The sequence below is a fragment of the Urocitellus parryii genome, chromosome 5 (genome assembly GCF_045843805.1).
Source record: "Urocitellus parryii isolate mUroPar1 chromosome 5, mUroPar1.hap1, whole genome shotgun sequence".
Lineage (NCBI taxonomy): Eukaryota > Metazoa > Chordata > Mammalia > Rodentia > Sciuridae > Urocitellus > Urocitellus parryii.
In genome coordinates this window covers 20,703,959-20,716,881 of record NC_135535.1, presented here as the reverse complement: position 1 = coordinate 20,716,881, position 12,923 = coordinate 20,703,959, and the positions used below count along the sequence as shown (strand labels likewise).

The 12,923-nt window shown below is 36.1% G+C and overlaps 1 protein-coding gene across 2 annotated transcripts in view; it reads right to left on the bottom strand.

Annotated features, from left to right (window-relative positions):
• Window positions 1-12,923, bottom strand: part of Bltp3b (bridge-like lipid transfer protein family member 3B) — a 93,590-nt gene that overhangs the window by 22,842 nt on the left and 57,825 nt on the right. For both annotated transcript variants that reach the window (XM_026397666.2, XM_026397659.2), the window contains 3 exons: window positions 10,835-12,330; window positions 10,280-10,455; window positions 430-572 (listed from right to left, as the gene is read on the bottom strand). In XM_026397666.2, the coding sequence (XP_026253451.2) occupies window positions 430-572; window positions 10,280-10,455; window positions 10,835-12,330 (1,815 nt within the window). The remainder of the gene's footprint in view (window positions 1-429; window positions 573-10,279; window positions 10,456-10,834; window positions 12,331-12,923) is intronic.

Here is a 12,923-nt window from a genome sequence, read left to right as displayed (position 1 = left end):
ATGTAAAATAATTTTCACTAAAAAAAGCAGGGTAGAATATATGTTTTAAGTCTTTCATAAAATCTTTCACTGGGTCAGAAGGGTTTAAAACTAACAAGTAACATTTCATTTATAGAAAGCCCCTTATTTTAAAGACTACTTTCCTTGTCATCAAACTTTCTGAAGTATATTTTAAAAGAGGAAATATATAGGTCAAAAAATAAAAGACAGAAATACTTTGCATTCCTCAATAAGAAACAAATTTAGAAAAGTAAAACACAGAAAAAAAAGTTAATTAAGCAAGAAGGAAATATTTTTAAAGATAGAAGGAACAAAGTCAATCTACCACAAAGAATTCTTTTATATATTAATGTCTTAAAATGTGCACATCTCAAATATAAAATAAAATTGGGAGCATTTCTTTTCATAGAATCCCTCTGAAATTATTACCAGGTCATCATGATTTTCTTGAGCACCATCTGAATTTGTACTAATGGCATCTGGAGAAATTTCACCATAATTCTGCAGAGTTGCACTGGTATTCAGACTCTCTGCTGGGCTCTGGTAATTTGTAGTTGAGTTCCTTTTAATTTCTGAAAAGTTAAAAATAATAATAAATAATAAATTAAAATCAATTTTACATATGAATCAACAATGTTGCTTTTATCTAACCAACTCCTTCTCAAGCATAGCCTTGTTTGAAAAATAAGCAAAGAAAATTAGATAATTACCTAGCAAATAATAATAATTTCCATAATAAAATGTTAAAGATATTAAAGTCTTAAATTTAGTATGAAAAAAAAGAGTCTTTCACTACTGAACACAAAGGTGTGTTTTTCCCACTTAAGGTACAGTGCTGGTTCCTGGTCAGCTTCATCTGTGTCCCCCTATCTATCCACAGTAAATAGTTCCAGAACTGTCATAATTACTGATGTGATGATTTTCCACCCTTATCTAGCTGCCTAAATTTCCCAGTGAGCTTTTTTGGGTTTTGCTATCTGCATTTTAAAAACCTTTTTTTTAATACTGATCAAAGAACCTGGAGTGCTCTATCAATGAGCTATATCCCTAGTTCTTTTTATTTTGAGACAGGATCTTGCTAAATTGCCCAGATTGGCCTTGATCTTGTGATCCTGCTTCTGCCTGAGTTGCTCGGATTACAGGCATAAGTCACCATACCAGCTTTATCTATAGTAAAATTCTAAAAAAAATTATATGTACATCACAGAGTAATAGTTGAAAAGACCATAAAATAAATTATTACAAAAAATAGATTAGAAAACCCAAAGACAAATAAAACAAAAGCCTCAATTTATTATTATATTCACCACTACTATATAACTGGCTTTTAACCTAGGTTATCTATTAGATGAATGAACCACATAAAATGAATGTAAATACAATTGAGATATGAGGAGCCAACATAAGCATTTCAAAGGGCCTTCCTCACAGTCAGAGGTTTAAGAAGCTTCTTTATATATATGTATATATCTTTATTTTATTTTACTTTATTTTTTAATGTGGTACTGAGAATCAAAGCCTCACACATGCTAGGTAAGTGCTCTACCACTGAGCCACAGCCCCCGCCTAGTAAGAAGCATCTTTGATTATGTAGTTTTGCTGAAGTATATAGGAAAATAAAGAGCTTTCCAGGCATAGGTACAAGATCCCAAGGTGGGGGTCTTATAAGAAACTTAGTCAAAGGCTGCAGTATTCTGCAGTATTCTACAATATAGCTGAAGTGTAGTAAGCACATGTAAAACCACAAGAACCAGGGGTCAAATCACACGGAACATTTAAGATTGAGGATTTTAAGCTTAACAGCCTTAGAGAAATGTAAAATGATCAAGATTAAACTGGGAAATAACAAAATGAAATGTGCATTCTGCCCATGGATTGAAGAATGTGCTATAAATGGTCATGAGCAGATGTAAGAAGACAAATTAGGAGTTAAGACTGTGGTAGGCTGGAGTCCAGCTATGTGTTTATAAGTATTTATATACATATTCATAAACATGTATACACATAAATATATAGGCATGTCTGTTAACCTATGTGTATATGTGTATGACACCCACATATGTATATAAAAACACAAAGGTAAAGATCTGGAACTATATATATCAAAAGTTAATAGTATCCAAGCCCAACATGGCCGCCGGCAAAGAGGCAGCACATTCAATGCGTCCGTGGTAAGGGGATCAGAGAGACTCTTTAATACACCCACATGTGTCAGGCAGAGAAACTTCAAGCAAAATTCCACTGAAAGGAGACCTACCGGGAACTAGTAAGTTTAATTGGAGGTGTCTGCTTGTCACAGACTACTGAATCTCGGCAACGCAGAGCAGGGGCACAGCCCCGCCAGCCGCCGCCAAATAGCGGCTGCTCACTCGTAGCAGCAATCTTAGGAGCGGGCGTGGCCTGCCTGGGCCCACACGGGCCCGGCTCCGTGATCCACCACCGGCTGCTGCCGGGTGGCTGCAGCCCACAAGTTGCAGCGAACGTAGGAGCAGACATTGACCGCCTGGGCCCCGCCGCCCGGCTCTGTGAACTGCAGCCAGCTGCTGCTCACACGTAGCAGCAATCTTAGGAGCGGGCGGGCCTGCCTGGGCCCACACCGGCCCGGCTCCGTGATCCACCACCGGCCGCTGCCGGGTGGTTGCAGTCCACACGTTACAGCGAATGTAGGAGCAGACATTGACCGCCTGGGCCCCCGCCACCCGGCTCTGTGAACTGCCGCAGCCCACACGCTACAGCAAACTTAGGAACGGGCGCTGCCTGCCAGGGCCCACGCCCGCCGCGGCTTTGTGAACCGCCGCCGACTGGCGCCAAACAGCCGCTGCCTGCAACCTTGCAGTGAGTGGGGGAGCGGGCGCTGCCTGCTCGGCACCGGCCGGCCCGACTCTGTGAACCTCCTCTGGTGGTTTGGAGCTACAGACGACCACCCCCCACCTGCCAGCCCAGTGCTGCAAACGACCCCTGACCAGCTCTGGGAAAGGCCCCGCCCACAGCAGGAGTGGAGACTCGCCCAGTCCGGGAGGAAGAACTGCTGCACAGTGATTGACTCCCGCCTACTGAGAGGAGAGACTTGGCCCGGTAGGCATAGCTCCATCTACTGGAAGAGCAGTTAATCGAACTCTAGGACTACATTTATAATTTTTTTTTTTTTTGCTGTCCTTTTAAATGTTTTTTTAATCCATCTTATTTTATTTTATTCTATTTTTTTAATTTCATTTTTCATTTCTACTATTATTATTTTTTTAAATTCTTTTAAATTTTCTATTTTGTTCTTTCCTTCTTTTCTCCTGCCTTTACATTTCTTTTCAATTTTCTTATTCCCCCTTCCTTGAATTCTACCTGCTTACTCTCATTCTCTTTAGTGACTTCTTCCCATCCCTTCTAATACCTTTCCTCCCAAGCATCAAATAAATTTATAGGAGTAAACAGTAACTCAGCAGTCAAACAGAACAAGAAACAATATGAACAGCATGAAAAAGCAAGGAAGAAAAGGAGTGCAAACAATGCAGGGAAGCCTAAATATTCAGGAGGATATAGAGTCACCAGAAAAATGGTCATATAAAGAACTCATGGATCACCTGAGACAGATGGAACGGAACCTTAAAGAGGATACGAGACAGCAAATTCAAGCAGCGAAAGAACACATTGAGAATGAATTACATAAACAGATAAAAGAAGTTAAGCATCTTTATCAGGAGATAGAGACTATAAAAAAGAATCAAACAATGATCTTAGAAATGAGGGAAATTATAAACCAAATTAAAAACTCAAATGAGAGTATCATTAATAGAGTGGAGCAAGTAGAAGCCAGAACGTCAGATAACGAAGACAAAATATATCATCTGGAAAAGAGTCTAGCCAACTCAGATAGGCTGGTTAAAAATCACGAGAGAAACCTACAAGAGATATGTGATAATATAAAAAAAACAAATTTAAGAGTCATTGGGATAGAGGAAGGGATAGAGATTCAAACCAGGGGAATGAGTACTCTACTAGATGAAATAATTGCAGAAAACTTTCCAGAAATAAAAAAGGAAACAGATATACAAATTGTAGATGCATACAGGACACCGAGCATACAAAATCACAGTAGACCAACGCCAAGACACATTGTTATGAAGATATCCAATATACAGAACAAAGAGAAAATATTAAAAGCTACAAGGGAAAAGAGAAAGATTACATTCAGGGGTAAACCAATAAGGTTAACAACGGACTTTTCAACTCAGACGCTGAAAGCGAGAAGATCCTGGAACAACGTATTTCAAACACTGAAAGACATCGGATGCCAACCAAGAATTCTGTACCCAGCAAAATTAAGCTTCAGATACGACAACGAAATAAAAATCTTTCACGATAAACAAAAACTAAAAGAATTTGCAGCCAGAAAACCAGCGTTGCAAAGCATCTTGAGCAAAACACTTCACGAGGAAGAAATGGAAAACAATAACCAAAGCCAACAGTGGGAAGTACCTCAGTAAAGACAGACGGAGCGGGGAAAGCTAATCATGGAGAAACAAACGAAATTGAAAAAAAAAAAAAAAGAGATAAATAATCAAACATGGCTGGAAGTACAAACCATATATCAATAGTAATTCTAAACATTAATGGTTTAAACACTCCAATAAAGCGACATAGGCTGGTAACATGGATTAAAAAAACAAATCCAACAATATGCTGCCTCCAGGAGACACACCTGACTGGAAAAGACATACACAGGCTGAAGGTGAAAGGTTGGGAAAAAATATACCACGCACACGGTCCGCGCAAGCAAGCAGGTGTGGCCATCCTCATATCGAATAAAATCAACTTCAAGACTAAGTTAATCCAAAGGGATAAGGAAGGACATTATATAATGTTAAAAGGAACCATTAAACAACAAGATATAACAATTATCAATATTTATCCACCAAATAACGGTGCTGCGAAATACATAAAACAAATTCTCCTCAAGTTCAAGAATCAAATAGATCACAACACAATAATTATGGGTGACTTCAACACACCTCTCTCACCATTGGACAGAACCTCCAAGCAAAAGTTGAATAAAGAAACCATAGAACTCAATACCACAATCAATAACCTAGACTTAACTGACATATATAGAATATACCAACCATCATCGAATGGATATACTTTTTTCTCAGCAGCACATGGATCCTTCTCAAAAATAGACCATATATTATGCCATAGGGCAACCCTCAATAAATATAAAGGGGTGGAGATTATACCATGCATTTTATCTGATCATAATGGATTGAAACTGGAAATTAATGATAAAAGAAGGAAGGGAAAATCCAATATCACATGGAAAATGAACAATATGTTACTGAATGATCAAGGGGTTACAGAAGACATAAAGGAGGAAATCAAAAAATTCTTAGAGATAAATGAAAATTCAGACACAACATATCGGAATCTATGGGACACAATGAAAGCAGTTTTAAGAGGGAAATTCATCGCCTGGAGGTCATTCCAGGACAATAAGACAACAAATACCCCAATCAACAAATGGGCCAAGGACCTGAACAGACACTTCTCAGAGGAGGACATACAATCAATCAACAAATACATGAAAAAATGCTCACCATCTCTAGCAGTCAGAGAAATGCAAATCAAAACTACCCTAAGATACCATCTCACTCCAGCAAGATTGGCAGCCATTAGGAAGTCAAACAATAACAAGTGCTGGAGAGGATGTGGGGAAAAGGGTACTCTTGTACATTGCTGGTGGGACTGCAAATTGGTTCAGCCAATTTGGAAAGCAGTATGGAGATTCCTGGGAAAGCTGGGAATGGAACCACCATTTGACCCAGTTATTGCCCTTCTTGGTCTATTCCCTGAAGACCTTAAGAGAGCGTACTACAGGGATACTGCCACATCGATGTTCATAGCAGCACAATTCACAATAGCTAGACTGTGGAACCAACCCAGATGCCCTTCAATGGATGAATGGATTAAAAAATGTGGCAGTCATACACCATGGAGTATTATGCAGCTCTAAAAAATGACAAATTCATGGAATTTGCAGGGAAATGGATGGCACTAGAGCAGATTATGCTTAGTGAAGCCAGCCAATCCCTAAAAAACAAATACCAAATGTCTTCTTTGATATAATGAGAGCAACTAAGAATAGAGCAGGGAGGAAGAGCAGGAAGAAAAGATTGATATTAAACAGAGACACGAGATGGGAGGGAAAGAGAGAGAAAAGGGGAATTGCATGGAAATGGAAAGAGACCCTCATTGTTATAAAAAACTACATAAAAGAGGTTGTGAGGGGAATTGGAAGAAAAAACACGGAGAGAAATGAATTACAGTAGATGGGATAGAGAGAGAAGATGGGAGGGGAGGGGAGGGGGGATAGTAGAGGATAGGAAAGGTAGCAGAATACAACAGTTACTAATAGGGCATTATGTAAAAAGGTGAATGTGTAACTGATGTGATTCTGCAATCTGTATTTGGGGTAAAAATGGGAGTTCGTAACTCACTTGAAACTAATGTCTGAAATATGATATGTCAAGAGCCTTGTAAGGTTTTGAACAACCAATAAAAAATAAAATAAATAAAAAATAAATAAAATAAAAAAAAAGTTAATAGTAGTTACATCTGGAGTGAAGGAATGATATCAAGGATGTATTCAGGGTGATGTTAAACTGGAATCTTCAATTTTTACTGTAGATATTTCCATATTATCTGATTTTTTCCTCATCTATAAAAGATTATTCATACATTTCCTATAAAATTTTTTTTAAAAACCACAGGAGTCTCCTCTTAGTGAATATCAATTCCTCTTTACATAAACAGAATAATTAAGACTTCGAGAGAACTAAGAATGTATATTATTTAAATGTTACACACAAAAATCAATATTTTTCAAGATCCAAAAAATATTATACTGCTGGAATCTGAGATAGGAACTAAAAAAGTAGGAAAAAATGTATGAATAATGACATTAATGATAGCATGTTTTTTTTTTAGAGAGAGAGACAGAGACAGAGAGAGAGAGACAGACAGAGAGAGAGAAACTTTTTTTTTAATATTTATTTTTCAGTTTTTGGTAGACACAACATCTTTATTTATTTTATTTTTTTTTTATTTTTATGTGGTGCTGAGGATCGAACCCAGTGCCCCCCGCGCATGCCAGGCGAGCGTGTTACCGCTTGAGCCACATCCCCAGCCCATGATAGCATCTTCTTAACTGTGAAAAATTATAAACAATCTAAATATCCAACATTAGGGAAATGCCTAAAAGTTAATGGTACGTTTCTATTAAAATTTTAAATATGTTAAAAAAATATTTTCAAAGTAGTTTACATAATATTAGGAAATACAAGTAATAAAAATAGGTTATATAATCATATGTAATAAGTTGACAAATACATATATATACACGCACATATAGGTACACGTGTTAATTCACAGAATAGACTATTTCCAGAATATGAGTCTTTTGGGTAATAATTTTACAAATACAGTTGTATTTTCCAAGTTTTCAACACTGAATGGTAGTCATTTTTTTAATTATTAGAAAAAATCACTATGCACTATGTTTTTGAGAATAAGTGGGGATATTTGCCATAGGAACATTTGTTTCTTAAGAATATTCGTATTACTGAAATCCTGTTAAGGAAGGATTTTACACTATCAAGGGAAGAGGGCAACTACAGATGTCTGTAAATCTATGACAGTTTTGTATGACCCACATGAGTATCTCATCAACCTTTGTGCAGAACAGGAGGTTGCTATGAATTACCTATAGTAGGGTTAGATCAGGGATTTTTGTTTACACATGGTAATCATTCCCCAAGTCTGGGTATGATTAAAAGTTTGGGCTCTTGAGTCAGATTAGATGATGAATCTGCCTCTATTACTTCCTGGCTATCTAATTTTGAACTAGATACCTAATTACTGTAAACTTCAATACATTAATCCCTTATATGGTTGTTTTGAGAATTAAATAGAACACTGTATTTTAAAGCAGATGACAGAGTAATTAGGATGTTTAATAAGTATTTGATATTGCTACTAAATGACATCTATCATATAAGGCAGGCTAACTATGATCTCTCATGAAGTGATAGTGAACAGGGATCTAGCTGACAGCTTTTTAATTCTGAGTTTTATGTAAAGGATACATGTGGTTAAGAAACTTATTCTAGGGCTGGGGTTGTGGCTCAGTGGTAGAGCCCTTGCCTAGAATGTGTGAGGCACTGGGTTCAATTCTCAGCATCACATATATATAAATAAAGGTCCATTGATAACTAATAAAAATGTTTTTTAAAAAAGACTTATTCTGGTCAGATAGAAGAGCTCAAGCTTAAAAAGAGTCTGTGTTCAAATACTAACTCTACCCCTTATTATGTGACCTTGGATAAGCTGTTTAGCCTCCTAAGAATTTGTTTTCTTTACCTTTAAAATGGACATAATAATAGTCCCTGTCTCAAATTTATTTGAAGATTAAATACAGTATGTACAATGCTTAAAATGGTAAATGGTATAGTAAGCACCTACTCAATACTAGCTTAGACCAAGCAAAAAGTGACAATCCCAGCTCTACCTATGTGACTATAGGCAAATGACTTTACATCTGGGATCCTCAGTTTCCATAACTGTAAAATGAGGGTGAAAATAAATGGTTATACCTCACACAGGCTTGAGAAAATTTAGTATAAAGGCTCCAGTATCAGAATACTTGGATTTAAACAACTTACTTGGCTGTGTTACCTTGGGCTTGTCTCTTAACCTGTCTGAAGATAACAGCACATTATTGATTGTTCTGAGGGATAAATGTATTACCGTATAATAGAAAGCATACAGAATAGTGTCAAAACAGACAAAATGTGTTAAATAAATGTTAGCTACTATTATTATAAGGATGCAGTTCAAATTAAATGAAATAAACTATTTAAATGCCTGCTGTGATCTGAATATGTCTTTTCCAAAATTCATGTATTGTCAAGGGCCTAGGGGTCCTGAGGGCCCCCTCCCTTGGGGGATGGGATTAAGGGCTTTTTAAAAGAGGTTCACTTAGGGTCTTGTGCCTTTTGCCTTCTATCACATGAGATCTTTTTTTTTTTTTTTAAAGAGAGAGTGAGGAGAGAGAGAGAGAGAGAGTGAGAGAGAGAGAGAGAGAATTTTTAATATTTTATTTCTTAGTTCTCGGTGGACACAACGTCTTTGTTGGTATGTGGTGCTGAGGATCGAACCCAAGCCGCACGCATGCCAGACGAGCGCGCTACCGCCTGAGCCACATCCCCAGCCCTCACATGAGATCTTGACATTCCTCCTCCTAAGGATATAACCCTCACCAGATAACCACGTCCTCCAGGGCCTTGGTCTTAAACTTTCCAGTCTGCAGAACTACAAAAAAATAAATCTCTGTTCTTTTACAAATTACCCAGCCTGTGGTAGTTTGTGATAGCAGCACAAAATGAACTGAGAGAGTATCTAGTAATACTCATTATGCTATTACCTATATATTACTGTATTATTAATTATCTAAGCTGTTTTCAGCTGCACCAAGGGTCTTATTTCCCTTCAAATAGAAAATAATTTCAATTGGCCTCTGTTTTCCCATGTTTCTGTGTCTGTGGCAACAATTTTCTGACTATGGTCCACAATTTTACTTTTATTCACAAAGACACCAATGCCTGACAGGACTACATTTCTTACTTCCTAAGTCACTTACAGTGGCCTTTACTGGGTACTGCATACCTCTGAATGAAATGGGGAATCATATATTTCTGTCAAGCATATTAGGCCCACTTAACCAAATTTCAAGATATAGGAATCTGTGAAATAAAGGTTGGTAGCCTTCATATTGGCTACTTTATGATCTAAATGATTGCATGCAAATGATTGCTAGGTGTCAGCTATAGAGAGAAAGAAATATCTGGTTAAAAGAAAAATGGAAAGGCTGGGGTTATAGCTCAATGGTATAGTGCTTGTTTTAGCATGTTTGAGGTACTGGGTTCAATCCTTAGCACCACATAACAATAAATTAATAAAACAAAGGTATTGCGTCCATTTAGAACTAAAAAAAAGAAAAAAGAAGAAATGGAATAACCAATAGAAATAACCAACAGAAATACATAACCAATAGAAAAACATAACATAGATATAACCAATAGAAATACATACTCTACATATGTCTGTATAAATAAAATGACTCTTTTGGGGAGGATATAATTAATAGTTATTGCATGTAAATGAAAATATTTGACTATAATTTTGATTCTAAGATTTGTTTATACATAAGAACTGTTAAAATGTGTTGTATTACCTTTTTCCAAAAATAAATGACTGTCACTTCCATCACTTTCTAACAACTGTTCTTCCAAAATCATGCTATCAAGTGAAATGGTGTCCAGTGAGATTTGTGAGGAACTTCTTTTCATGTTCTTATAAGAAACACAGAGTGGAGCCAGGTTGGATGGCAAACGTTCCTTAGGCTTTCCACTGTTAATAAAATTAATAGAAAATTAGTACACATGATAGTTACATTACTTTATAAATATATGAAAACCACTTGTAAGTCACAAATAAAACCAATGCACTTCATGTATATAATAGAGAAAAATAAAAGTATCACACTTAGAGTGAAGAATTCTACCTTAAAAATACTTCTAACAAAATTAAAATATATGCATAGTATCCACAAGGTTTTGAATTATCTTTAAATGTGTAATAAGCTCAAAGGGTTCTCATCTTTAGAAAAATCTATTTTCTGATAACACTAACAATATTACATTTTGTCAAGAGATTTTCTGCCCCCAAACAAAATATACACACATACACTCAGCAAAACAAAAATCTCCCAAAATTCCAACATTGTTACCTTAAAGATGACTGTGATTTAAGTGTCTTAACTGTGGGTGCCTCTTCTTTTTCCAGGTTCTCAGAGAATGAAACTGCTTCTGAAAGCAAGTCTTCAGCTTTAAAGACTGACTCTATGGTATCATTTCCTTTAGTAGTTAAGCTATTTGAAAGAACAGTTTGATTACCATCGTTATCAAATGACAGCATATTTGAGTCTTCTCTGGAGTTTAAGACACTACTTGAACTTACACAAGACAAATCTTTTCTTTCAATTATTTCTGATTCAATTTCTCCTGAACTCTTATGAACAAGTCCACTGCTTTCATCTTCACTTATTTTGCCTAAATGTTTATCTGATAAATAGTCCAGAAAAGAAGTACCTTTTTGCAGATTTGTATCACTAGCTGATTTAAAAAGCAAAGGATCCTTTAAAGGAACATGGCTAAGGTCGACACTCATAGATCTGTTATCTGACATATGATTAACAGTTACCCTTCTATTTTGATTTATACCACTACTAACTTGTTTTCTTTTTGAAGACAAAAATTCTCCATTTTCTGCAGGCAAATAATCTGGAACAATTGGGCTCACACTTTCAGAAATAGGAGACTTCATAGTATTTACATGATCCACTGGATGTAGTAAAAGAGCCAATTCTGCACTTCTAAGTAAAATTCCAATGCAAATGGATGTCTGACTAGCAGGACTGCCAGTCACAGCTTCTACGTCTTTCCTTAAATTATCCGAAAGCAGAATAAGTGAATCATGTAGGAAAAGCAGGAGTAGATACTGGTAGTGATTGATTTGCATGCTGACATGTTTGTGAATGTGAACCAGGACATGAATATCTGCATCCAATGATGAAGAAGAACATCTTAAAAATGTATCTGATGAAGGAGGTTTCTGACTACCATTTGTCAAGGTCTCAGACTCTGTACTATAATACTCCTTCAAGAGCTTTTTCCTCTTCAGTCGGCCAGCCAGATCACTAGATTCACTTTGTGATGTATTTAGAGATACTTGATTACAAGCTTGCAGCTCTTTTTGTGACTCTGCATATTTTGTTGGTTGACAAATCCAGATGGATAAAGGGAAAGAGTCTACAAAACTTATTGGTCGTCCTTTTCCACTTTTCATTCCTTCATAATCTACCCAAAATTGAGAAAAGTAAACAGCCCAAACATCCATGGCAGCGGAAGTTTTAAGAGTGTATTTATTCAATTTGGGGATAATATTTCCTTTATAGACTTCATGCATTTTAGTATCCTGTTCATGAGCGTGTCTCTGAAAAATTGGATGTAGAAGACTAAAACTGTCACAAGATTTGGGGAAGCTAGTATATGTTTTACTAAAAAAATGACAATCTTTGAAGTCTTGAAACAAAGCTTCTAGATCAGAATGTCGACAGTTTGGACAGTGCCTTGTATTTGTGGCGATCATTTCAGAACTCTGAATAGAAACTGCATGTGGTTGATCTTGATGACATTCAGATTTCATTTCAGAAGGAATGACAAACTAGAAGGGAAAAAAAGTAATCTAGTTCAATTTACAAATCCATATATTTTGAAAATAAAATAATTAAGAACACAACTTGGACTACAAATTCTTTTTCTGGACATTTTCCCACCCAAAAAAAAGGTCTTTCCTATCTAGATGTTAAACACTAATTCGCTACCTTTCAGGTATCTTTATAAATTGAGTTAAAAGGTATTTATGTGATTGGCCACTGAGAAGAGACCAACATTCTTTAAAAAGAAAAAAACTGTTCTGGGGTTGTGGCTCAGAGGTAGAGCACTTGGCTAGCGCGTTGTGAGGCACTGGGTTTGATCCTCAGTACCACATACAAATAAATAAATAAATAAATAGAGAGATAGATAGATAAATAAATAGAACAAAGATGTTGTGTCCAACTATAACTAAAACATAAATTAAAAAAATAAAATAAAACATGAGTTAATAATGTATATAGAACATATATTTCACACAAAATAAACCACAAAAATGAAAAAAATACAATTGAATTAAATCATTATTACAAAATGTTTACATGTCCTGAGTATACAGAAAAAGTACCAAATGTGAAAAGGGTATATTTTTCTACTAAGATA